We start from the raw sequence: 27,995 nt of genomic DNA, 5'->3' as shown, positions 1-27,995 counted from the left end.
TTCAGTCTCTTTGTGTCTTCATATCTAAAGTCTGTCTGTTGTAGAGAGTGCATAGATGGATCTAGTTTTATCCAACCTGCCAGTCTTCTGCCTTTTTAATAGGAGAGTTTAGTCCATTTACATTTAGAGTAATTACTGATGAGGATTTACCTCTGCTATTTAGCTATTTGTATGTCATATATGTTTTTTGTTCTTCAGTTCTTCCATTCAGTTTGTATTTAACTGAATTTTTGTGGTGTATCCTTTTGACTCCATTCTGTTTTCCTTCTGTATGTGTTCTTATTTTCTTAGTGGTTACCTTGCAGATTAAAATTAACATCTTAAACATAGAACAACCTAGTTTTAGTAATACCAACTTTTTCAGTAGTGTGTGTGTATATATATATATATATATATAGTCCTATACCTCTCCGTCTCTTCCCTTTATATTGTGATTGTCACAGATAACATCTTTATATATTACGTGTCTGTTAACATAGTTTATAAATATTGTTTTAGGCATTTGCTGTTGAAATCACATAAGGAAAAAAAGAAGTTACAAACCAAAAGTACAGTAATTCTGACTTTTATATTTACTTATGTTTTTACCTTTACCAGTGTTCCTTATTTCTTATAGATTCAAGTTACTGTCTAGTGTCTTCATCTCAGGCTGAAGAATTCTCTTTAACATTTCTTATAGGGCAGGTCTACTGGTAATGAACTCCCTCAGCTTTTGTTTATCTGAAAATGGCTTAGTTTCTCCTTCATTCCTGAAGGCTAGTTTTGCAGGGTGTAGAATTCTTGGTTGACTGTTTCGTTTTTTTTCACAACTTTAAATATATCATTGCACTACCTTCTTATCTACGTGGTTACTGGTGAGAAACCATCTTTTTTAAAAAAATATGTTTGTTTGTTATTTATTTATTATTTTTGGCTGTGCCGGGTCTTAGTTGTAGCACGCGGACTCTTAGTTGCGGCATGTGGACTTCTTAGTCATGGCATGTGGACTTTTTAGTTGTGGCATCCCTGCGGGATCTAGTTCCCTGACCCAGGGATCGAACCTGGGCCCCCTGCCTTCGGAGCGTGGAGTCTTACCCACTGGACCACCAGGCAAGTCCTGAGAAATCATCTTTTAATCTTATTGAGGCACCTGATTTCCTTTAGTTCTTTGTTTATGGTTTCCTTTAGCTAACTGAGTGCGTTTAAGACAGCTGATTTAACACCTTAGACTAGTAATTTCAATGTTTGGGCTTTCTCAATGGTAGTTTCTGTCAAATTCTTTTTTTCTTGTGAATGGGCAATATTTTCCTGTTTCTTTGTGTATTTTATAAGTTTTTGTTGAGAACTAGACATTCTGAGTGTGTTCTTTACTTGTTGAGAGCTGGACCTGTTTGTGACGTTTCCAAACTGTTTTTCCAATGTGTAGTCCTTGTTGTGTACAGGCATACCGTATTTTATTGCACTTGATTATATACTTCACAGATATTGCGTTTTTTTACAAAGTGAAGGTTTGTGGTAACCCTCCATTGAGTAAGTCTATTGTACCATTTTTCCAACAGCATTTGCTCACTTGATGTCTCTGTCACATTTTGGTAATTCCCACAATATTTCAAACTTTTTCATTATTGTATTTATTTTGGTGATCTATATGATCAGTGAACATTGACATTATTACTACAACTTGTTGAGGCTCAGAAGATAGCATTTTTTAGCAAAAAGTGTTTTAAATTGCGGTCTGTACATTGTTTTTTGGGGCATAATGCTATTATTGCACACTTAACAGAGTACAGTATAGTGTAAATATAACTTATGTGCATTGGGAAACCAAAAAATTCATATGATTCACTTTATTGCCGTATTTGTTACTGCGGTGGTCTGGAGGTGAACCTGTGATATCTCCAAGGTATGCCCGTATGGTCACTGATGTTTCTGATTAATTATCACTTTGGTCAGCCAGTGACCTGACTAAGATTTCCTTAAATGTCTGACTCCACAAAGGGTCCTGTGTCTTTAAATTTTCCAGTAGATGCTGCTGGGGGAAGCCACTGCTGGTAAAACTGAAGGCAAGTATCTGCACCAGGCCCTCAGGACATTGCCAGACCAACCAAAACACACTCTTCCCAGCTCTTGGAGAACAAGATCCCACTGCTTGTCCTGGTGTTGGCCACCTTTTCCAAGACCACAGGCTGCTGTCTCCACATCTGCAACAGGGCTAAATGATGGCAGTTCTTAGCCCATCATAGTTAGTTTACACCCTCTGCTTACCTAGGAAAGATCAGCAGCTTGCTCCTTCATCAGGCACTCACCTGGTTGATACAAGTGTCTGATGAGGTTCCAGAGTGCCAAAATAGTTGATTCCAGTCTCTTTCCATCTTAATGGTTGCTTTGCTGGAGGGACTGATGCCCTAGAGCTTCCTGCTGTGCCATTTTGCACAATGTCACTACCATCTGTTTTTAAAACATCTTTTGCACCTTTACTTCTTAACCAGTCCTCCCTGCTGGCCTCTATTTTATAGTTATTAAGCACATATAAAAGAGAGTGTGATGTATTGATGGATTCAAGATGTGACAGTGTAGTAAACAACGGGATTCAGAGTCAAACAGATTTGTATTTGCAATCTAACTCTGATTTACCTTGGGTAAATTGGCGAACCTAAGCTTCATCCGTCAAATAGCTTTTATGATAATATGAGCGGAGGTATGTAAAAGTGTTAGTAACTGCCAGGATTATACCAACATTAGGTGATACTCCTGTTTTATCATCAGTTGCTAAGCACTTAGTGCCAAATGTCTTATTAGATGCTTTATTATACATTTCCAGCAACCATTCTGTAAAGTAAGTATTTTCTGTTTTTTATAGATGATGAAACTAAAGCTTAGAGAGGTTTTTAACAATTTTCTTGAAATGGAATTAGGAGTCAAACCCAGGGCTGACTCAAGCCCTTGTTTATAGCCCTTATTCTACACTGCCTCTGATCTGGGTCACAGTGTCTGATTTTAATGTCTTATTAACTTGTTTTCCTTCTTCAGGAGTCACATGCCATAGGAAAAAAGCCTGAAAATCCAGCAGACATGGTTAAAGAAGGAGAGCTTATCCTATCTGTGAATATCTTGTACCCTGTTATATTTCATAAGGTCAGTAGTAAAACCTTTTGGATTCACAGATAATGTGAGTGACTTTTGTCAAAGAATTTAATGATTTGAAGTTTAATTATTGGAACCTTATTTGAACCAAAATAAATGCAAGCATATGCTGTCTCATATGACATTCTGTCTATATTCTGGGGTTCTTTTTTGTATAAGGAATATGGTAAATAAGGTCAGAGTTCAAATTATCTGAGTAATAGGATTACAGTTACAGTGTTAGAATGTATACCTGATTTCTGTATTAGTAGCAACTGGAAATGTATGTAAATCCACAATGATTCTGAAAATATGAATTCTTAAGGATTGATTTTTGAAGAAAAACTGGCGAAGGAAGGGGGTGGGTTTTTTTTTCACTGATTCAAAATTTGGGGAATGTTATTGAACTAGCTAAAGACAGCTCTTCTTAGATGAAAATGCAGAAAGTTAACAGGTCAGGGGTATCCAGGAATTTCTTAGGAGTCTCTAATAAAGAGAACTCTATCCCAGCCCAGAGTGTATATATTCTTTTTTTTTAATACAACTTTATTGGAGTATAATTGCTTCACAATGGTGTATTAGTTTCTGCTTTATAACAAAGTGAATCAGTTATACATATACATCTGTTCACATAGCCCCAGAGTGTATATATTCTTGATTCTCCAAATACATGTATCATAAACTTTGATAAGGTTTCATTGAAATACTACTCTACATAAATTGCACTTGTGAATAAATAGACTTTTATGAATTATCTGGGAAATAGTACTAATTACCTTGTTTGATTAAGATCTCAAATTATCAATCAAAACAAAGCAAAACAAAACCAATAAAACCAAACCTCTGCATTTATAACATGCAGGTAGTGTATAGATTGCTTGACTTCAGTGAGGTAACTTCCAAGAAAATTTAAAAGACAGTGAAGTTATATTCCAAAGGCTCTTCATGTTAATGTCACTTTAGTAGCATCTTGATTATAAAATTTAGCTTAAACTAAAAAATTTTTATTGCCAGGTGTGTTAGTCCATTCTGGCTGCTATAACAAAATAGCACAGACTGGGTACCTTATAAGCAACAGAAACTTGTTTCTCACAGTTCTGGAGGCTGGAAGTCTAAGATCAGCATGCCGGCATCTGGTGAGGGTCTTCTGGGTTACATACTTCTTTCTTATAAGGGCACTAGTCCCATTCATGAGGGTTCCACCCTCATGACCTAATCACCTTCAAAGGCCCCACCTCCTAACACCATCACATTGGGTCTTCCAATGTGTGAATTTTGGACAGACATGAGCAGTCAGACCACAGCACCAAGTATCTCAATTGTACTCATAGGATTTTAATTTATGGAGGTGACTGAGTGACAGCACTAGAGGCCAGTGCCATTGAAATATTTTTATTGTTTACATTTCCTGAGGGGAAGGAGTATGCCACATCATGCAGGGCCACAGGGGGAAGCACCAGTATCAGTCAGGAGGCAAGGGAAAAGCATAGGCCACAGCCTTTATTGGGTTTCCATGGGAAAGACATGGCAGGGCAGAGTAAAAGTTTAGGGTTGGCTATCTTAAATAATTCCAGTGGCCTCTGGGCTATCAGGCTGTCCCTAGTTTCTGGTACCTGGCTCTGGATTGACTTAGGACAGCGGAAATATTGGCTTGGTATATGAGAGTTAGATAAAAGAGACGGTTTTAGAGTATGGGCTCTGGATCACAGGGAAGATGTAAACAACTTTGGCGATTAGTTTGGATCTATAATTAATCGATGCCGAGTAGACAAATGCAGAATCTAAGAAAACACAGGACACCATCTTATGGGAATAACTTAAAGTAAGAAAACTAGTAACTTAATTTAGATCTGGTCATGACAGGATTTATAGTTTAATTGCTTTGTCTCTAAGTGAACACTGATTTATTTACTATCTGACTTGTAGCACAAAGAACACAAACCATACCAGACGATGCTGGTATTGGGCAGTCAAAAGCTCACGGAACTGAGGGATTCAATTTGCTGTGTCAGTGACCTCCAGATTGGTGGGGAATTCAGCAACAGTCCTGACCAAGCCCCTGAACACATCAGCAAAGTAAGGTGATTTTTTTTTCTAACGCTCATAAAACAAGAGGAAATAATAATAATAAGCTAAGGAAATAGTGATTTTAGGTGAACAGGCTCATAAATATTCTGGTAAATGCTTTCTTCTTCTATGCCATTGCATCAAGCTTATCTCTTCCCTTCTATTTTTTTAAAAAATTTATTTACTGATTGATTGAGTTTTGGCTGTGTTGGGTCTTCATTGCTACGCGCAGGCTTTCTCCAGTTACGGCGAGCGGGCGCCACTCTTCATTGCAGTGTGCGGGCTTCTGATTGTGGTGGCTTCTCTTTTGTTGCTTTGCACGGTCTCTAGGCGCACGGACTTCAGTAGTTGTGGCACGTGGGCTCAGTAGTTGTGGCTCGTGGGCTCTAGAGTGCAGGCTCAGTAGTTCTGCTGCATGGGCTTATTTGCTCTGTGGCATGTGGGATCTTCCTGGACCAGGGCTCGAACCTGTGTCCCCTGCATTGGCAGGAGGATTCTTAACCACTGCGTCACCAGGGAAGTCCCTCTTCCCTTCTTTTTGTCATCAAGACCTTTTTAAAGATGAGGCTATATTCAGTTTTGATTTCTTCATTTCCCATTTATTTCTCAACCATTTTCTGTACAGTCTTCTTTCTAAGGTCACCCGCCACCTAATTGTCTAACCAATAGGTCTCTATTCCATGTTCATACACTTTGACCTCACTGTAGCATTGGAATTTGCTGTTCACTCTCTTCTCTTTCAGACTCTATGAGTTTGTCATAACTGCCCCCAGCAAAGCGTTGGAGTCCACCCGAGAACATCAGTGCCCATAGAAGAACCTGTTAGTTCAAGGATCGAAGCAAACAGGGATGTAATATCTGGTGATGGTCCTTGCTGGTGTTTCCCCAGGGTGCTGCTCTCAAAAGGACAGAGAAACCCTGCATACTCATTGGATCAGGATAGAAAGGACCCAAGTGGCAGACTGGCCACCTACAGTTTCCAGAAGGGATTGCTTACTCAGTAACAGTAGGGCCTTGATCCTTCTGAATTTCATCATAGAGCAAGCTTGACCTAATTCTGTTACCTGGTACAACTCTGGCAGAGGACCTCAGATTTACTGGCATACTTAAGAGGGGCAGCATCTCCTGTAGATCACTAAGATGTTTAGAACAACTATAATGGAGATAAGAGTTTGGACAAGAACCATCACAAATCTCTTCTTTTTGCTCATTCCTTTATCACCAGCCGTATAGATGTTATTATAACTTAGGTTTCATCTTAGTTCTTATTCTAAATTGATCTTCTGGGCTTTCCCCGCAGTTTTCATGGTTTTAAGTATACTCCAATCTTTGTAAATCTCTTTCTCTCTTGGTCCATTATTTGTAAGCGTCACTGGGCATTCTCACTTAGCCTCAGTGCTGCCCAGCATTTTTACCACCTCTCTATAGTCGATACACTCTGCCACTTTTCAAGGTAACTGTTTTATTCCTTCTGAAACTGCCAACATCCTTTCCTTGTGGCTTATCTTCAGCTGAAAACCTTGCTGTTAATTTCACTGAGAAAATAAGTTATCAGAAAAGAATTTTCCATTATCTTTTACCCACATTTACCCATTTGCCCATGCATTCTGCCTTCGCACCTGTTACGGCGGATGGGCTAAACCTGCTGCTATCAAAAGCCAATCTAGGTGTCTACTGGATTCCATCTGCCATTGCATAACCAAGGACTTTGTTCTTGTATTTATCCCCTCTCTTCCCTGCATCATCATTTTTTCCATTCTGTTGGCTGTCCCATCAGTACACAAGTGGGCTGTAATATCTCCCATCTCTCATTCTAAACCTCTTCTTGACCCTGTATCTTCCTCTAGCTACCATCTCATCTTTCTGCTTTCTTCTCAGTAAACTGTCTCAAGAGTTAATGAGTTAATAATAAGAATTAATAATAGTACCTCAATTCATTGTTTCTCTTTTTCTCCCCCCACTTTGTCTTACACTCACTTTTATTCATCACCACTCCACCAAAATCACTTTACTGATGCCACCATAGACTTAGTTCTCATCTTATTTGACCTCTCATCAGCATGTGACCCAATTGAATATTCCTTCTTACTTGAAACACTTTCTTCACTTGGCTTTTAAGATGTTACACCCACCGGGACTTCCCTGGTGGCACGGTGATTAAGAATCTGCCTGCCAATGCAGGGGACACGGGTTCAACCCCTGGTCTGGGAAGATCCCACATTCCGCGGAGCACCTAAACCCATGTGCCGCAACTACTGAAGCCTGCGCTCTAGGGCCCGTGGGCCACAACTACTGAGCCCGTGTGCCACAACTACTGAAGCCCACGGACTTAGAGCCCATGCTCCGCGACAAGAGAAGCCGCTGCAATGAGAAGGCTGCGCACTGCAACGAAGGGTAGCCCCCACTCGCCACAACTAGAGAAAGCCTGTGTGCAGCAAGGAAGACCCAGTGCAGCCAAAAATAAATAAATTTATTTATTAAAAAAAAAATGTTACACCCACCTAATTTTCTTCCTATCTGACTTTTAATTCTTCTGCTGGATACTTCTCATCCTCCTGACTTGTAAATGTAACTAAGCCCTTTGAATCGATCCTCAGACCTCTCCTCTGTGTATACTCCCTAGGCGATCTCATCCAGATTCCTAGCCCAGATTTTTATCTCCAATCCCAACATCTTCTCTGAACTCCAGACTTATTTTTTCCAACTGCCTCCTTGACAATTACTGAATGTCTCATAGCCATTTCAAACTTAATTTGTTCAAAAACAGACTCTAGTTCTCTCTTCTTCCTCAAATCTGTACTTTCCCCAGTGTTCCCATATCAGTAAATATACTCATTCTACACCTGGTTACTTAGCTAAAAACCTTGGAATCATCTTTGTTTCCTTTTCATCCCACATTGAAGGCATCAGCAAGTGCTTTGGCTCTACTTTCAAATTATATTTAGGATCTGCCCATGTCTCTGCTCCTTCACAGGTACCAGGCTGGTTAAATCACCATCATCTCTTGCCTGGACTTTTGCAGTAGCCTAGTGACTGTTCCTCCTGCCCCTTTCCACACTTCTGTTTATCCTTTATACCAGCCAGATGATACTGTAAAGTATCAGATCCCATTGCTTTTCAGCTTGAAGGTCTATAGTGGCTTTCTCTTATATCTAGAATAAAATACAAAGTCCTTACTGTGGTCCATTATCTGGTCCTGTCTGCCTCCCAACTTCATATCCTAACACCCTCTTTGTCACTTGTTGCCTTCAAACAACCTGCCATTCTTGCTCTTTCTCATGTATGCTAAGCAGGGTCCTGCTCAGAGCCTTTGTATCTTATGTTCCCTCACCCTAGAGTGTTCTTCACCAGGTATTCAGATGGCTCACTCCCTCATTTCTTCTTCTTTTAGATGTTGCCTCGACAGAGAGGTCTTTCCCTATATTAGTATTCTCTTCCCCTGACATGCTAATAACACTCATCACTACCTAACATCATGTTATATATTTGTCTGTCTTCCTTCCCTTGAATCATGAGGGCAGGGACTGTGTTTTGTTCAGTGATGTATTCCTGTGATGATATGTGACACAGAGGAAGTGCCCAAGTCTTTGCTGAATAAATGAACCCACATACCTCAAGCTCAGTTAGTCTTAAACTCATTATTCTACCATCTCCCTTTTTCTTCAGATGAAACTCTTCCTGTCCGTTGCTGTTTATCCTGCCATAATAGCTCCAGGCTCTTTTTTTCCACTGCCAGTATGCTTTAGTTTGGGCCCTCAGCATCTTCTCCTGGAACTATTACAGAGACCTCTTAACTGGTTTCCCCACCTTTAGACTGTCCCATACCTGCCACTCAAGATGTCTTTCAAAAACAAATCGAACACCAGGAGTGAACTGTAAAGTAAGCTGTGGACTTTGGGTGATTATGATGTGTCAGTTTAGGTTCCTCCTTGGTAGCAAATGTACCACTCTGGTGAGTGGTGTTGATAATGGGCAGGCTGTGCGTGTGGGGGGGCAGGGGGTGTGTGGGAGGCCTCTGTACCTCCCTATTTTATGATAAACGTAAAACTGCTCTAAAAGAATAAATCCGTTCTTTTTGAAAACTTTAAAAAATTGATCCTGTCATTCTCCAATCTAAAAGTCTCAGTGGTTCTCTGTTGCCTGTGGTCCAAGCTCCTTAGGCTGACATATAAGGCCTTTTGTAATGGTGATTCTCAAGTTAACTTTCTATATTGTTCACCCCCTGCTTTTACACCTTATCTTTCAGCCACAGTGAATTTATCTGGCTCAAGCGTACCATACTTTTTTATGCCTCTGAGTGTTTGAACGTGGGTGGGAAGCCCTTTCCCTCGCTTATTATTTGAGATGCTTCTTGACTGTCCTCTGTTTGCCACTCTGGCCCCATTTCGTTTGTCCATTATAGTGCTTTATAATAATATGCTGATACTATTTGATATGTTTGTCTGCCCCACAAGGCTGGCTGTATTCCAGTCTTTTGGGTGACTGGCATGGAGACCAGCATAGTTTTTGAGTTATATTGAAAGTGGTTTTAAGATCTTTGGGTTCTTCAGGTTTGACAGCTTGGTGCTTTTGAAGGTAAACATTAAAGAGAAACAAGTGGAATCTCAAGGCTGTATGCACACCAGGAAATAGAAGATTTATCTTTTCTTTTAAAGGAGAAGCAGTCTTCTGCAAAGTTTCTCTACCCTGTGGGGGAAAAAAGAATAACAAGGTGTAGCTATAAGTTTATAAGATCAATTTAAGAAGAAAAATCTGAATTCACCCTCCTTATTCTGACCATGTCATGACTGCTCACAGTGGTGAGTCAGATCTGGGAATCAGTCTTAGCTCCAGGAATCCTGGAGAGTGTTTTTAATAGACTTGTTTAGTTTATTGTGTTTGTACATCAGTGCTGATGCCTTCAGCAGCTTTCTAAGCAGGGGACTAAATGACCCATAGTCCTATTTATACATCTGCTGTTTCATTGTTTCTGCCTCTTCCATGTATTAAAATAATATCCTCTGATTATTTAGCACTTATCGTGTGCCAGTTGTATAGTACACTAGTTGATAGTACAGTATCTTTGGAAAGAATTATCACCATTTTACAGGTAAGAAAAAGATGGGTCAAAGCATCGTCATGAGTTACCCGTGTTCAGTAAGCAGTGGTAGAGACTGGATTCAGACCATTGCCAGCTTGCCTTCAAAGCCCCACGATCTTTCTTTGCCATGTTGGTACTATGCCTGGCTTCAGACATCTTTCCCTACCCTTTTATTTATTTGGTGAGCAAGCACTGAGTGAAAACTTGAGCTGTGCTGTGATTAACGGCAAGATTCTAGTACATGGGCTTTGTGGAATCTTTGTCTGTTCAGGGACCTGTTTCATTTGCCTCCTTGTTCTAAGCTATGTTTTACAAAGGTGAACTCATAGTTGTTTGGCCTGTGGAAAGATTTTTATTTCAATGATTGGCATTTGTATTTTACAGTGTTTTTTTTTTTAAGTTTTGCCTTGGAAAATTTTAAACATACACATGAAAAAGAGAATAGTATAAGGAGGCCTTATGTACCCATTACAGTTCTCAGCATTTTGCCAGAATTATTTCTTCTGTTTACCCCATGCCATTGTTACACCTAACAAACTGAAAATAGGTCCTTAAGTTATAATGGTTTTTTTGACAGGGAGATATTTGGCGTGTATTTCACTGGTGATCATGGAACAAATTAGTGACTTGCAGCTCTTGTAGCTGAGGAAATGAGAATCTTATTTCCAGCCAATAAATAAGATTTGAACAAAATACTTTCTTTGATGAATTTGGTGTGTGAGAGGACTAGGAGAATTGGGCCAGTGTATTTAAATCTCTTTTAAAAGCCATGTCTAAAATAATGTTTTGCTAATGTTTGTTTTAGACTATAGTAGTTCAAGAATGAAGTACATTGTTAAAATATATGTATAAAATCAGTGTCAGTATTTTCTGCTCAGGTTTGTTTTTGTTTGTTTGTTTTTAATAGTCCATCAGGTTTTAATGTCTGATCCATCAGTCTTTTTAACATAGCTCAGATTAGTCAATCTCTTTTTGTCAATAGTCTCTTAAGGGTCTTACTTACAGGAACTCTGAGAAAATACTTTACACACATATTATTGTTACTTATTATAAGTAAAGTCTGGGTATAGGAAAAATGGTAACATAAATGTAAGTTGTAAAAATGTTCTTACCCAGCCTTCTCTGACACTTCTTTTCCCCATTACTATTTTCCTCATAGCAAATCTTAGGAATGTAGCTGAGCTTCTAACGCAGCTGACTTGAATGATAGCAAGAGAGTACATGATTATTAGATGCTTAAAATGACATATAGATAATGACTTTGTTCAAATGATCATACTAGTTATCCATAGTTACTTTGTTTATAAATTTGAAATAGTAACAGGTAGACCTTTAGATTACATTAGATTAATAACAGAAGTAACTTCTTATACTTCTTATAGTTTTTCCATGTCAGTTGGTTATTTCCCTCCCTTGCAACTTGGTCAGCTAAACTAGCTGACAAATAGGGAAACTAGTTAGTTGAGGATCTCTGGTTACCATTGAAAATGAAAATTAACTGATAGTGAGATTACTCACATCTTCTTTTCTAGCCATTTATATAATGATATAAAGAAAAGATTTTTGTTCTTTTAGAGTCCCCCTTCTAATTAATAATTACACCAAAGGTTTTAAACTGCCTGAATCACTTAAGATAAAGTTCTATATGAACATATTTTTATATACACTAAACTTTCTTTGTTTTGTTTCCAAAATAAGGCAGTAGTGATTCTTTCAGAATCTTTATTTTGGACCCTAGCTTACCTCTTTGAAGGTTTAGAAGTATAGTAAGTGGTGTATTTTGTGTTACAGCAGCCAGGCATGGCATTATAGTACGTTATATCCTTTTATCTCTGCAACCACATGGGAAGAACGTATTGGCTTTACTCAGATTTTACACGGGGAAACAGAGGGTCAGGAGAGTCAGTTGAGTAGTCTGAGAAGAAATAGCCTAGCCAGTCTTAGAAGGGTGTCTGACGCCAGTGCCAGGTGATGTGTAAATGGGGGAATGAAGAAAAATAAGAAAGAAAAATAGAAGCTTCGAAGAAGGAGAGAAATTAGCTGTCTTAGGGTGATATTATTTTAATTCCTGAAACTTATATATCTTTTATAGTTCATAAACTGCTTTTGATTCTCACCACAATCCTATAAGATAGCATGGCAGGTACTGTACAGGTGAGGAAACTGAGGTCTGAGGAGTAAGTGTAGGAAAAAGACATAGGTCTTCTGACTCTCACCCAGGGGTCTAATTCTAAGCAAATGGTGAAGGGCGAGTCTTAACAGAGTGCTTCTCAGCGCTGGTTGCACATCTGAATCTCCTGAGGGGGTTGGGAAAATATTGGTGCCTGAGCCCACATCATCAGAGATTCTCACTTAATGGATCTGAGGTGAGACTTGGTCTGTGGTATTTTTATGATTTGGTTATAAGGTCAGGATTAAGAGACCACCCCTCTGATGGAAAGTCTGGTAGTCTGAAAGTTGAAACCTGAGGGTTCTATGGTACTTTGGGCAAGATTGCTTGAATAAGAATAGATATTCACATTCTGCCTGCCTAAGAGTTACTGAAAATATAAAGGGGGAATCTTTATAGAAGCCCATTGAAAATACAAGAAAGGACAGGACAACATAGCTCCATGATCACTGTCATTAACACTGGGGAAACATCAAAGGTAGCTCCATGATCATTGTCATTAACACTGGGGAAACATCAAAGGTGTCTCCATGATCATTGTCATTAACACTGGGGAAACATCAAAGATGTGGCTTTGTTTAAGTTTTTAGTTCTGGTATCCAAAATCACTGTCACTGCCGTGTATCATATGTAATAAAATAATATTAAAGTTTATTTTATTTCTAAAATTGGGTTCCTTTCATGAATCTCAGGACAGTATACAAATTTAAATCAAACCTAGTGATTAAAACTACAAAAGGATAAAATTGTAAATAGCAGCAAGGATTGTGCCTTTATATCTTTATCCCTGGTAACCAACATAATACTTCCCACATAGGAGGTTCCTGTTAAATAATAAATTAATGAACTGAACATATTCTGTGAAGTTGCATGACATTATTGTAAAACATATTAGCGTGATTTTATGACACACAAATGTGGAATTAATACTTTGTTAATACCATCTGTTTTCTTTCAGGACCTATATAAATCAGCCTTCTTTTATTTTGAAGGAATATTTTACAATGATAAAAGATACCCTGAATGCAGAGATTTGAGCAGGTATATCTTTCCAAAAATCCTAAAGTCTTTCCTGTTTCTCGTTGTCAAAATAGGGTTATCACCACAAATTCTATTATTGGTCTCTTAAGAATCTTTGCCAAGGAATTATTTTGTTAGATTGTTTTTTGTTTGTTTGGGGGTTAAAAAGTATCTCATAAAATATTTTTAAAATATTTTCAAAGTTATCTGGTTGGCCTGTGTTATAGTAAGTTAATCAAATTTTTACCCCAAGAAGAAAATTTTCTTACCAAAGACATACATAGACCATTTCAAGATCTTTGCCAGCTATCTAGAATTATTTTTTAAATGTATTATCTGCTGTTTCAGAAATTATAGTAAATCTTGTGTTGAGCCTTAGATACACCTGAAAAAAAGATTAAATCCCACTTAAACACTTTATTAATCTCTGTTCTTCATGTTTAGGTGATAGTAAATTAATCTTTCACTATTTTTTCTGCTTGTCCAGTGTACACTGTTTGGAGTGGATATGTGTATGTAAGGTTGCTTATGTACATAACATGAAAAATCTATGTCTGACATCATGTTATCTACATAAAAGTATTACCATACTTTTATTATTGGTATCCTGGCAAGTAGAGTATATATGTATATTTTTTCTGAGTGTTTATGTAAACTCTCATTATAGCCATTTGTATCTATATTCTAATGCAGCAGTTCTCAGACTTGGTCTCCGCACTCCTTTATACTGTAAATAATTGACTCCAAAGAGCTTTTGTTTATGTGGGTTATAACTGTAAATAGCCACTGTATTAGAAATTGAAACTAAGAAATATTTTAAAATATTAACTAATATAAATAGTCCAGTTACAGTTACCATTAATAACAATTTTGTGAAAAATAACTTTTCCAGAACAAAATAAAATAGTGAGAAGAGTGACGTTGTTATACATTTTCCGTTCAATCTGAAGTGATAACACACATCACATAGCCTCCAGAAAACTGGTGTATATGAGAGAATCAGAATTGAAAAGAGTTTTAAGATTACCATAAAGGTAATTTTGACCTCACAAACCTCTGTGGGAGTCTCAGGACCTTACTTTGAGAACTGCTGCGCTAAATGGATACAGAAAAATTCAGAGTTCCTTCCTACTTGCAACATGTATCAACCACTCTGGTTTTCATTTCAAGTTGGTAGCTGTCCAGTTAATTTGGTGAGCTGGCTTTTGTGAAATATGCAGTTGCAAACCGCTTGGAGCAGTGATACATCCTTGCCGTTTTCCTCCTCAGAACCATCATTGAGTGGTCAGAGTCCCATGATAGAGGCTATGGAAAGTTTCAGACTGCTAAGATGGAAGATTTCACCTTCAATGACTTGTGTATTAAACTGGGTTTTCCTTACTTATACTGTCACCAGGGAGACTGTGAACACGTTGTTGTCATTACTGACATAAGGTAAGTGGTAGAACTCAGAACATTTTGTTATTTGTCCTGTTTTCCTTTTCTTTATTTCACAGTATAAAAGCACAGGTAGTTTTGTTTGTTTGAAGTAAGAGGAATAAAAGTAATCATCAATGCAGCTTCGTTCAGGAGCAGCAAAAATAACTGCTTGCTGTGCAGTGACCAACTCTGCATCCATTTGCATCTTCTATTGTTTGTCTTTTGGACAATCTGTAATAATTACTTTAGTGATTAACCAGTGTGAGCCATTTGAAATGGTAGAATATGCCAAAAATCAAGAAAAATAACTGAAGCTTCTCCTTTGCCCGAGGATAGTGTATGAGTTCTATGAGTCTCCATGGGCCCCTTCCTCCATTAAAAAATAATAAAAATTATATTTTATGACAGTGCTGGTATAAGGACAAACAATACAAGCTGGATTTTTATTATTAAAAAAAAAGAAATACTTTACTGTTTATTAAAGGGTTAAAAATCTGTAAATAAAAGTAAGTATCTTTGTGTATTGGACAGCTATTATTCAGGTAATAGTCATCCACTTTGTATATCAGATAGGCCCTTTGCTTTGCAAATCTGCAGCTATATTTCTAGGTTTCTTCTCTTTTTTTTTGCCAAAATTTGAAGGAGGTAAAAGGGAACTGGGGGAAGAGAAGAGTAATTCTAATATTTGACAAATATGAAGGCTTAATGCTTTGATAAAGATTTAGAGTGGGGCTTCCCTGGTGGCGCAGTGGTTGAGAGTCCTCCTGCTGATGCAGGGGATGCAGGTTCGTGCCCTGGTCCGGGAGGATCCCACATGCCGCAGAGCAGCTGGGCCCGTGAGCCATGGCCGCTGAGCCTGCGCGTCCGGAGCCTGTGCTCCACAACGGGAGAGGCCACAACAGTGAGAGGCCCGCGTACCGCAAAAAAAAAAAAAAAAAAAAAAAAAGATTTAGAGTGGTCAGGAATGAAATAGTCTAAAATGAGATTTAGGGATTAGTTATAAATTTTGTATAGCTGGTACCTCTAATGAATAAGGCTATTCATTTCCTTATTTAGGAAATCTCAATTTATGAAGGACCACTATATAGGAATAAACCCTGCTCTGTCCTTGGTTTGATTTCTTCTGAGAGACGATTCAGATTTTTTTATGGAGCAATGATATACTCATTCTGATGGTTTTAGAAAGTCCCTGCTTCCACTTTTTTGGGGTTTTAGTGACTGGTCTCTAAAAATTTACCTCCCATGCCCTCATTCTCAGGAAGCTACCAGAAGTACTTTACACAAAGAGTAAACCTTGAAAAAGGAAAACATGGGATGCAAAGCAGAATAGATAAGACATAAAAGGAACTCTCAGAATGATGGGAAAGCGAAGTCCCAGAATGATGGCTGTAGAACAGACCTAGAGAACAGCTTAGTCCAGAGATTGGAGCAGGACAGGGGACAAAGGAAGCATGTCCTGAGACTGCTGGACCTCCCCTTGGTGTGTAGCCCATTTGGAAAGCATGTTTACTATTCTGTCAGCAAATAGGGAACTGAATTAGTGACAGGTACACTGAAACCTTAGCAAATGCAAACATGAGAGAATTAGTAGCTAGAAGACAAAAGTGTTGCACAGTAAAATGAACCTATAGTCAATTCTGTGGTTTAGGGGGATGTTTAATTCATTTGTCACAATTTAAACATTAAATATATATTTAACCAAAGTTTCGTAGTTCTGCAGAGGGATGTTGAGGAGCTAAATTAAAAAGAGGCAGTTAGGGCTTCCCTGGTGGCCCAGTGGTTGAGAGTCCGCCTGCCGATGCAGGGGACACGGGTTCGTGCCCCGGTCCAGGAAGATCCCACATGCCGCGGAGCGGCTGGACCCGTGAGCCATGGCCACTGGGCCTGCGTGTCCAGAGCCTGTGCTCCGCAACAGGAGAAAGAGGCAGTTAAAAGAATGGAAAACAGTTGCCTCTAGGGAAGAATTAATGAAGCAAGAGCCAGGAGAGCTCATAAACCTCAGATTTATATGACTTAAAATTATATAGGTTTACTTCTTTGATAAAGTGTTCTTTAAGTTTTTATAAAATGTTCTGCTTGCTCTTCACTCAAATGAGAGGGACTGTGCCTCAGTATAAGCATAAGATGGAAGACAGTCGACTTTTTTCTGGTGATCTGAGTTTCCTTACATTTCTTACAGTGTAGGCATATTGCTGTAGTGTCATTCCTTAAATTCAAGGCAACTTGGAAAAACAATTTACACTTGTTAAGCATTTGCACTGTAGGACTTTCCTAAGGAGTTTTTTAATGTAACTGACTGCAAGTAATTTTTATCTTACAGGAGGATTAATCATTCAGTGCCATTCCATAGTTTAATAGTTGGTAAACTATTAAAAGTTTATTAATCATTTTCTGATGGTGAAGTTAATGTATTGCTACCCTTTCTTTTTTTTTTTTTTTGCGGTACACGGGCCTCTCACTGTTGTGGCCTCTCCCGTTGCGGAGCACAGGCTCTGGACGTGCAGGCTCAGCGGCCATGGCTCACGGAGCTAGCCGCTTCGTGGCATGTGGGATCGTTCCCAACTGGGGCACGAACCCGTGTCCCCTGCATCGGCAGGTGAACTCCCAACCACTGCACCACCAGGGAAGCCCTGCTACCCTTTCTTACTAAAAAAAAAAGAAAAATCAAATTTTATAATTATCAGGGGCCTTTAAAATACTGCTGTGCATTCCATTCATTTTTCAGATGAAGAATCTGGGGTCCAGCATGGTTAATGGATTTATCCAAACCCACTAAGCTGATTAGTGGCATAGTGAGAACTGACTCCCACTTAAAATTTCTGAATTCTGACACCTAAAACTGAAGTCCTACCAATTCACATTATAACAGAAGCCAGATTTGGATTTTAATGAGAGCTCTTTTAATAAAAAAAAGAGCCATGTTTGTAACACAAAACCACTTAATCTAGGTAAAATAGCACTGAGCACACTTGCTCTGTGTACTACGTGTTGAGCAAAGCAAGAATTCTCTGAAGGAATACATTCAAGAAATGCTGCCTACAGTATATCCCTCTTAAGAGTCATAGTGCACATGGCCATAAAGGGATTTGGGAAGTTTCACATGAAAGAAAACATTGTTTAATCCCAAATGCTCTTTTGGAGAAAGTGTTTTGTGGAACACAATAAATTGAAAAATATACCTACTGTGTTGTTAATTTTGAGGTAAGGATATATTTCATTACGGATCACAGAAATTTGCACTACAATATCATCATTTATTTTTTCATGTACAAAAGGCTTGTGCATCATAATGACTGCCTGGATAGGACGCTCTATCCCCTTCTTATCAAGAAGCATTGGCTCTGGACCAGAAAATGTTTTGTTTGTAAAATGTACACAGCTAGGTAAGTGATTCTGTTTTTTTCCTTGAAAAGTATTGGTTTTTAATAGTCAAGTACTTTGGATTTTTGATATTTCAGTTTATTTTCTGTTTTGAATTGAGGATTTACACTCCAGAATATAAATAATATAAAGGGTTTTATCTAGTAGGAAAGCAGTACAAACAGTAGTACAAATCAGTTTAGTAGGTTAGAGCCATGTTTTAGACAATAAGGAATTATGTATAATGGAAGTCTAGGGATTAGGTCAAACTTTAGTTTGGTTGATAATTTACGCTGGATGATGCATGTCATCAGGGAGCCATATTCTTTCTGCCTCTTGTTAGCAGTTTAAAAAATTGGCTTCATTCATGGCCTCTCGATGATAAAAATAACACTGCATCTCATTTTTAATGAGGTCAAAATACGGTTTCATAAAATTTTGTGGTTTTGCATGTTTAGATTTTGTTAAACTGTGGCTCAGAGTCAAAAGCCATTTAGACGAAAAGGGAAGAATTTAGTGTCATCAGTTTGTTTTGGGTTCCCCACCACAATATGTTTTTTTTTTTTAACATCTTTATTGGAGTATAATTGCTTTACAATGGTATGTTAGTTTCTGCTGTATGACAAACTGAATCAGCTATATGTATATATATATATATATCCCCATATCTCCTCCTTCTTGCGTCTCCCTCCCACCCCTCTAGGTGGTCACAAAGCACCGAGCTGATCTCCCTGGGCTATGCAGCTGCTTCCCACTAGCTATCTGTTTTACATTTGGTAGTGTATATATGTCCATGCCACTCTCTTACTTCGTCCCAGCCTACCCTTCCCCCTTGCAGTGTCCTAAAGTCCATTCTCTACATCTGTGTCTTTATTCCTGTCCTGCCCCTTAGGTTCTTCAGAACCTTTTTTTTTTTTAGATTCCATATATGTGTTAGCCGTATGGTATTTGTTTTTCTCTTTCTGACTTAGTTCAAGCTGTATGACAGACTCTAGGTCCATCCACCTCACTACAAATAACTCAGTTTCGTTTCTTTTTATGGCTGAGTAATATTCCATGTATATATGTGCCGCATCTTCTTTATCCGTTCATCTGTCAGTGGACACTTAGGTTGCTTCCATGTCCTGGCTATTGTAAATAGAGCTGCAGTGAACATTGTGGTACGTGATGCTTTTTGAATTATGGTTTTCTCAGGGTCTGTGCCCAGTAGTGGGATTGCTTGGTCATATGGTAGTTCTGTTTTTAGTTTTTTAAGGAACCTCCATACTGTTCTCCATAGTGGCTGTATCAGTTTACATTCTCACCAAGAGTGCAAGAGGGTTCCCTTTTCTCCACACCCCCCCCAGCATTTAGTTATGTAGATTTTTTGATGATGGCCATTCTGACTGGTGTGAGGTGATACCTCATTGTAGTTTTGACTCGCAATTCTCTAGTGATTAGTGATGTTGAGCATCCTTTCATGTGTTTGTTGGCTATCTGTGTATATCTTCTTTGGAGAAATGTCTGTTTAGGTCTTCTGCCCACTTTCGGATTGGGTTGGTTTTTTTTGATATTGAGCTGCATGAGCTGCTTGTAAATTTGGAGATTAATCCTTTGTCAGTTGCTTCATTTGCAAATATTTTCTCCATTTCTGAGGGTTGTCTTTTGGTCTTGTTTATGGTTTCCTTTGCTGTGCAAAAGCTTTGAAGTTTCATTAGGTCCCATTTGTTTTTATTTCCATTTCTCTAGGAGGTGGGTCAAAAGAATCTTGCTGTGATTTATGTCATAGAATGTTCTGCCTATGTTTTCCTCTAAGAGTTTGATAGTGTCTGGCCTTACATTCAGGTCTTTAATCCATTTTGAGTTTATTTTTGTGTATGGTGTTAGGGAGTGTTCTAATTTCATTCTTTTACATGTAGCTGTCCAGTTTTCCCAGCACCACTTATTGAAGAGGCTGTCTTTTCTCCATTGTATGTTCTTGCCTCCTTTATCAAAAATAAGGTGACCATATGTGCATGGGTTTATCTCTGGGCTTTCTCTCCTGTTCCATTGATCTATATTTCTGTTTTTGTGCCAGTACTATACTGTCTTGATTACTGTAGCTTTGTAGTATAGTCTGAAGTCTGGGAGCCTGATTCCTCCAGCTCCATTTTTCTTTCTCAAGATTGCTTTGGCTATTCGGGGTCTTTTGTGTTTCCATACTAATTGTTAAATATTTTGTTCTAGTTCTGTGAAAAATGCCATTGGTAGTTTGATAGGGATTGCATTGAATCTGTAGATTGCTTTGGGTAGTATAGTCGTTTTCACAATGTTGATTCTTCCAATCCAAGAACATGGTATATCGCTCCATCTGTTGTATCATCTTTAATTTCTTTCATCATTGTCTTATAGTTTTCTGCATACAGGTCTTCTGTCTCCTTAGGTAGGTTTATTCCTAGGTATTTTATTCTTTTTGTTGCAGTGGTAAATGGGAGTGTTTCCTTAATTTCTCTTTCAGATTTTTCATCATTAGTGCATAGGAATGAAAGAGATTTCTGTGCGTTTTGTGTCCTGCAACTTTACCAAATTCATTGATTAGCTCTAGTAGTTTTCTGGTAGCATCTTTAGGATTCTCTATGTATAGTATCATGTCACCTGCAAACAGTGACAGCTTTACTTCTTCTTTTCCAATTTGGATTCCTTTTATTTCTTTTTCTTCTCTGATTGCTGTGGCTAAAACTTCCAAAACTATGTTGAATAATAGTGGTGAGAATGGGCCACCTTGTCTTGTTCCTGATTTTAGTGGAAATGGTTTCAGTTTTTCACCATTGTGGATGACGTTGGCTGTGGGTTTGTCATATATGGCCTTTATTATGTTGAGGTAAGTTCCCTCTGTGCTTACTTTCTGGAGGATTTTTTATCATAAATAGGTGTTGAATTTTGTTGAAAGCCTTTTCTGCATCTATTGAGATGATCATATGGTATTCATCCTTCAATTTGTTAACATGGTGTATCACATTGATTGATTTGCGTATATTCACAATATGCTTTTCTAAATGATCAGTAGGAAAACATGATAAATCAGTTATCAGATCAAAATGGAAATCGGGATGTCAAAACATTCCATGGGATGCAGAATTCAGATAGACTGAAAAATACCATTTTCGCTTAATGTGACATTTCAGGTCAAAAACCAAAACCTCATTTGAATAATGTTGCCCATATTCCCATTTGTATACACGTTGTAACATTTTAATCCTAAATTCTAGGTTAAAAACCTGGAGTTTTTACAATGAAGTATCACCGCACACCGGTCAGAATGGCCATCATCAAAAAATCTACAGACAATAAATGCTGGAGAGCGTGTGGAGAAAAGGGAACCCTCTTGCACTCTTGGTGGGAATGTAAATTGATACAGCCACTATGGAGAACTGTATGGAGGTTCCTTAAAAAACTAAAAACAGAACTACCATACGACCCAGCAATCCCACTACTGGGCACAGACCCTGAGAAAACCGTAATTCAAAAAGCATCACGTACCACAATGTTCACTGCAGCTCTATTTACAATAGCCAGGACATGGAAGCAACCTAAGTGTCCACTGACAGATGAACGGATAAAGAAGATGCGGCACATATATACATGGAATATTACTCAGCCATAAAAAGAAATGAAATTTATTTGTAGTGAGGTGGATGGACCTAGAGTCTGTCATACAGCTTGACTAAGTCTGAAAGAAAAACAAATACTGTGTGCTAACATATATATGGAATCTAAAAAAAAAAAATGTTTCTGAAGAACCTAGGGGCAGGACAGGAATAAAGACGCAAACGTAGAGAATGGACTTGAGGACATGGGGAGGGGGAAGGGTAAGCTGGGATGAAGTGAGAGTGGCGTTGACTTGTACCAAATGTAAAATAGCTAGTGGGAAGCAGCTGCATAGCACAGGGAGATCAGCTGGGTGCTTTGTGACCACCTAGAGGGGTGGGATAGGGAGGGTGGGAGGGAGACGCAACAGGGAGGAGATACGGGGATATATGTATATGTATAGCGGATTCACTTTGTTATACAGCAGAAACTAACACACCATTGTAAAGCAATTATAGTCCAATAAAGATGTTAGAAAAAAAAAGCTGGAGTTTTCAAGTTAACCAGTACTAATTTACCAGTTAGAAAAATTAAGCAAAAAGTTTATCAAGCCTGTAGTGTATCTAATATTATGCATTTTCAAGATGGCCTATTAGAAGGAAACATTTGTGTTTATGTTAACAGTTATTTGAAGGATAGGTATGTCATGGAAGTATGTGATGCTTTCAAGTATGGATTTACATTCTTTTCTACTTACCTTTAAGGAGAAGTCTTTCAGAGCACAGTTGTCCTTTTGCCTTGTAGAGTATTGGTAGTGATATGTCTGTATGTATACATGTGTATACAAAATTATATAAAGGACTATATAAATAAGCTAAAATAAGGAAATAGTGGGAATGTTATGTATACATATTATTACAGGTCATAACTACTGCAGCATATTAAAGCATGAAAAAGTCAATTATAATAATATATATCTTTTTAAACTACAGATGGGTGACGAACAATGACAGTTTTGCACCAGAGGACCCATGTTTCTTTTGTGATGTTTGCTTCCGAATGCTCCACTATGATTCAGAAGGCAACAAACTGGGGGAATTCCTCGCTTATCCTTATGTTGATCCTGGAACCTTTAGTTAATATCAAAATGTGTACCCTTTACTTCCAAGAAATGCCAGTGAGGAGCAGGATCTACCTGAAACCATCAGCCGAAGTTACCACCCCAGCAAAGAAAATTCAAATCACAGGTCTTCTTATTAAGCAACTTGAATATATTTAAATGTTTTGAAATATATTAAATTACTTTAATATTCCAAAGTATAGTTTTTATTCAGTGCTTTTTTGCCCATTTTTGAGTTGTCTCATTGATTTGTAGGAGTGCTTTATGTATCCTGAGTACAAATCCTTTGTCAGATACAAGTATTCTGGTTTTCTCCCAGTCTGTAGTATGCCTATTCACTCTTTGTCCAGAGGGCTTTTTGCTCATCTATCATTACATCAAGTGATGGAAGTGTTTTGAAAATTCTTTGAAGAATGTGAGCGCTACACCTTGTACCATGAGGCTTCCAAGGTAAAGATCCTCCAAATATCTGTAATAAAAATGAGGGAGAAATTAAGAATAAAAGCAGATTATTTAATAAATACAATATTAAGACTAGCTATTGTGTAATTTAATCTTACACTGAGCTCTTTTGTAATGTTAGGTTTTGTTTTGGTAGAAACTAGGCACACTTAACACTTCAGAAAGACTCACTACACAAATAACGAATGTATAAAGATCTTGAGTATACACTCATACCTTTACAGAAGTAACACTTAAGCTGAATCTTCGTTTCTTGACCAGAAGTTTTTGGAATCACAAATGCTATTAGATTAAAATGCATGTCAATTTAATATTTTTATGATTCAAAGGAATAGATTTTATCTCATATGACCAATGAATGGACATGGGAAATCAAGATCCTATGCATTGCTAGCTGTGGATCACGATTCTTAGGCAATAATACACAGCATCCTGTATGCAAAAGCACAATTGTTTTTCTGTCCCAGCTCTTCATTCTTCTGGTTATGATAGTCTAGTTATCCTATTCTCATTCTGGGCCAAAGGGCAACTTTGATAAATTCTGAGGTCTAGATCCATGAGAGAAAATTGCAGCTACCTATATTGAAACGTTTTCTGGAAATTTTTGGTGGAAAATTTAATTCTGTTTAATACTTTTAGGAATGCTGGAAAAATATTAAACAGAATTAAACATTTTAAATGTGTTGTACTTAAATTTCACGTTCTCTCTTCTAGGTTATATCTAAATTCGGCTGGATTCCACTTTCCCTGGATGGCTGAGAACATTTACCATATAAATAAAAAAAACTGATGAAGCCTAAAAGACTGTGTGTTTAAAAGGTTGACAGTGAAATGTTTTATGGACTTAAATGCCACATAAGTCAATTAAGTCGATTGGTATGTAGAAGACAAGGACCTGTTTCTAGCGGTGGTCATATTCACTGATTCAGTCAATACACCAGAAAATCAGCATAAGGAAATAAGAGGTCCCTCCATGGCTGGCTGGCTGTTATTGCCTACATGTTTACTTTCATGTGTCCAATGATGCTGAATTAGAACAGATTGAAAATCCTGCTGGAAAACCAAAGATTTATCTAATTCTTTAAAGTTCCACAGGTAAAAATGAATTTTTGCTTCCTTTATTTTTAAACTGCATTCTTTATAGGTCTTCCATTAGTATGCAAGGGTCTGTTTACTTTTATTTTCATCATTTTGTATCTCAAAACAGCAAATTCCAGAAAGTGGATTGTCACAAGCAGCATTAATCCATGCATGGTACCAATCAATTTATTTTACTGGCAAAGAAGGCTATCAGTTAAAACATTACTGCTATTGAAATTCTTATTTTGTTCTTCTCTGAGATTATTATTATGCTGGTTCTTAAGGTTAACTTCTTCACCAAAGTCACAAAGGCTCAGATATGTTTCTATTATCATTTCCTGGTGAGGTCTAAAGGCCTACCACTACTCTCAGAACTTGCTAATGTATTGCATATCAGTTATACAGGTCTCCCACTATGTTGAACTCAAAAGAAACCCCTAACTTGAAGTAGGCATATTTAAGATGTCTTGAATCAGGGATTTTGTAGCTGTAAAATTCAGTTTTAAACAAATGACAAACTACAGTCAACATTTTATCTAAAGAAGGCAAACATGAAAATGTTATGAACTTATTAATCAACATCCTCTGTAGTTAGAAATGAATGAAATTTTGATATACTAGTGGAGAGACAGGCACAAAATGATTACCTAGAAAAGCAATACCTATTTTAGGCTTCAGTATCCTTTAAGGATAATTTGACCTTTCTCCCAATCAAATTTCAGTGTCTCTGTCATCTGAGGTTGGAAAATTACACAGCATAAATATGTAAACACATTTTTGGACTATATAGCAGCTTCTCCGTTTCTTAATATGTAATTATGGGTTTGCTATTTCCAATAGATCCTTTCTCTGGATAAGTTGTATTAGTGAAGCCCTCACAGAGCCCTGTAAAAGCCTTTGCTCTTGTACAGGATTAGATGGCAGACCTGATCTTGACCTGACGTCTTTAACCAGGTAAGTGTGTATGGGTACACTACAATCAGTGTATCAGCAAAAACTGGATAAAATCTATCAATCATCCTTCTATTTGAAATCATTCCAGTCAAGCTGTTTCAGGTTCTCCGATTTAGATGATACATCTGAAATTTCTCTAGAGCAGCTGAGAAAACATGCAACAACTGATTCTGCCAAGTCATGTGGTAACTTACTCTTAAACGTTATCTGATGGTTAAAAAAAAAAAAATCACAAAAGAGATGTTGCTTATTTATATATTAAAAAAAAAAAGTTTGGGTTGGGGCTAGCGATCTCATTTAAAGTATCTCTTACTGACTTGTTCAGCTATATAGTTTTGGTCAAATACAAATTTAAATTGAGCCAGTGCTCCCGAAAATTGATACCTGTTTATATGACTTTTTCTTCAGAGCTCTGAGAATAGTAGTTATCTGTGAATCAACCTATGACAAAATTTTTTCTTGAAATGAGGGTAGAGAAGGCAATAGTGTTTTAAAGGCTACATGAATCAATTGGCTAGAGCAAGGTCAGCCCATAAAAGCAGACATAAATAATCAGAATGCTACTATATTTCTCTCCAGCATTTGAATAGTCTGTGGTTTCTTGGTAAAACTATATAGATCCGTTGGGTCACCGAAAAAAAAGGAAGGGTAAACCAAAAGATAACTTTTCCTGTAATTTTATCATTTTGAGCTTATGTTTCAGTAACCCTGTGTCCCCAAATAATACAGTTTCTATGACCAAGTATACTCTCTTGGAAGCAAATCCAGAATTCCAGCACAGTTTTATAAATGGCAAATAAGTAATTTACTAGTAGACTTTGATAGAAAAACTCTTTAATCAAAACAAGTTTACATGTTGACACTTATGGCTTAACTAGAATAAATCTGTCCAAATTTAAATTGTATTAAGGACCAAACATATAATAGCAAGAGTTCCCTCAAAACAGTGGGTCCTAGTTCCATTGTAAGACCTCTCAAAAGCAAAACTCCAATTACTGAAATGTTTCAAACTTTTCATCTATAGATGAAAACAGTTACCCGAGAGGTCAGAGCATAGGATGCATGTCACATGCAAACACTGGTAATTAAGCCTTTTCCCCATATTCAGTTTCTAAACATGAGAAGTGTCTTTTAAGCTACTGCAAACCACCAACTGACCTAGTATTCAAAATACCTTAAAAATGCTATGTTAAGTTACCCTTAAATTTTGTGTTAACCTTGGTTCACCCTGATTTAGTCCATATCCATGATAATACAGACAACTCCTTTACTTTTGTCTACTGTGTTTCCGCTTTTTGCAATCCTGTCACATGTGTGACATAGAAATAAAAATTCCCTTCTGGTATAGCCATGTTTTCAAATAGGTTTGTTTCCTTATATAGTATTTACTTTTATTTACTGCAAAAGCATTATGGATTGCATTTTTTCCAATTAAAAAAATACTTAGTGACTTCTTTAATGTGTGACTTTTTAAAAAATTCAGAAACTCGAGACATTTCTCAAAAATAAACTTTTATCATTTAGTTTTCAGTTTCAGCTGCTAGTGCCTGTAAAGGATCTTAAATGGTTGAACCCTAGAGCCAGATTCATTCCTATATATACTCCTGCTCGCTGCAGGAAACTCATGTGACTTCACTGAATTCCCAGCCACAAAACTAAATTACCTTCAAAAGTTAACATGAGTTTTGTACCCCGGAGAACAGTTCAACGTCAGTTGGATATCTAGTTGTCATACAAAAAGGCATACAGACCACACATTGTTACAAAGCAGCAGGATAATGTAGCACAATGTAGACTGAGATTAAAATTAACTTCTGATAAAAGGAGGGAGGGAGTGAATACTTGTATAGAAGTAACATTATCTATTGTAAAAATGATTAACTTCTACAAAAACCCACAAACAATGAAAAGACAGTCTGGTAAATCCAAGATTTGTAAAAACTATGCACAAAACCCACAGTATTTGGGAAAAGAGGAAAGGTTTATCCAAGTAGCAGTTTTAAAAATGTAACCTTTTTCTACTATCAATTACACATTAACACACACACACTAATTGAAAATATACTACAACCAATGTCTGGAAAAGCACTTTAACATTTCCTAAAATGGACTTTCCCTCACATTTACTGTATAATGTAGCTGTTAATACTGCACAAGTACAATTAGCAACGTTTAGTCACTTTTAAACAAAGATAAGGAGATTTCTCCCTCAAAACAAGTTTTAAACATCAAAACCTATGCTTATAAAAATTTAAAACTTTCAGCAGTCTAAATATTTTGAATGAAAACCATTACAAACTTCTCAAATGTTCTTTATATTCCAGGTATGTCAACCTAGTTATCTAGTGTAGAATCCTTCAGAGATATTTCAGTCTCTCTCTCTTCACTGGATGGCCTAAAGAAAAGGGGGAAAGAAAGGTGTGACAACTGGGATTAGGACTTTTCCCTCAGGAGGAAAAAAGATATTAAATCTGTGCATTTGTTTTTAAAATCACCAAAAGAATTTTTTCTGTGACTTATTGTTAATTGTTATCTTTTGTCCAAAATTTTATTTTACCATGTTGTGTCTTCTTCCCAAAGTACTGTGCACATCAAGCAAAATAACTCAGGAAAGC

At 37.4% G+C, this 27,995-nt stretch overlaps 2 protein-coding genes across 2 annotated transcripts in view; one reads left to right on the top strand and one right to left on the bottom strand.

The window, feature by feature from the left end:
- The window catches only part of SNAPC3 (small nuclear RNA activating complex polypeptide 3), a 37,940-nt gene extending 14,905 nt beyond the window's left edge, over window positions 1-23,035 (top strand). The window contains exons 4-9 of the mRNA XM_081237189.1: window positions 3,010-3,114; window positions 5,029-5,178; window positions 13,378-13,460; window positions 14,709-14,873; window positions 18,134-18,241; window positions 22,757-23,035. Coding sequence (XP_081093315.1) covers window positions 3,010-3,114; window positions 5,029-5,178; window positions 13,378-13,460; window positions 14,709-14,873; window positions 18,134-18,241; window positions 22,757-22,904 — 759 coding nt within the window. The 3' untranslated portion in view covers window positions 22,905-23,035. The remainder of the gene's footprint in view (window positions 1-3,009; window positions 3,115-5,028; window positions 5,179-13,377; window positions 13,461-14,708; window positions 14,874-18,133; window positions 18,242-22,756) is intronic.
- Window positions 23,036-26,197: 3,162 nt separating this feature from the next.
- Window positions 26,198-27,995, bottom strand: part of PSIP1 (PC4 and SRSF1 interacting protein 1) — a 39,421-nt gene continuing 37,623 nt past the window's right edge. Inside the window, exon 16 of the mRNA XM_081237185.1 lies at window positions 26,198-27,775. Within this exon, the coding sequence (XP_081093311.1) occupies window positions 27,715-27,775 (61 nt within the window). The 3' untranslated portion in view covers window positions 26,198-27,714. The remainder of the gene's footprint in view (window positions 27,776-27,995) is intronic.

This window comes from Mesoplodon bidens (genome assembly GCF_964165515.1).
Source record: "Mesoplodon bidens genome assembly, chromosome: 6".
Classification (NCBI taxonomy): Eukaryota; Metazoa; Chordata; class Mammalia; order Artiodactyla; family Ziphiidae; genus Mesoplodon; species Mesoplodon bidens.
The sequence above is the reverse complement of the archived record's forward strand: the minus strand, read 5'-3'. Positions and strand labels throughout refer to the sequence as shown.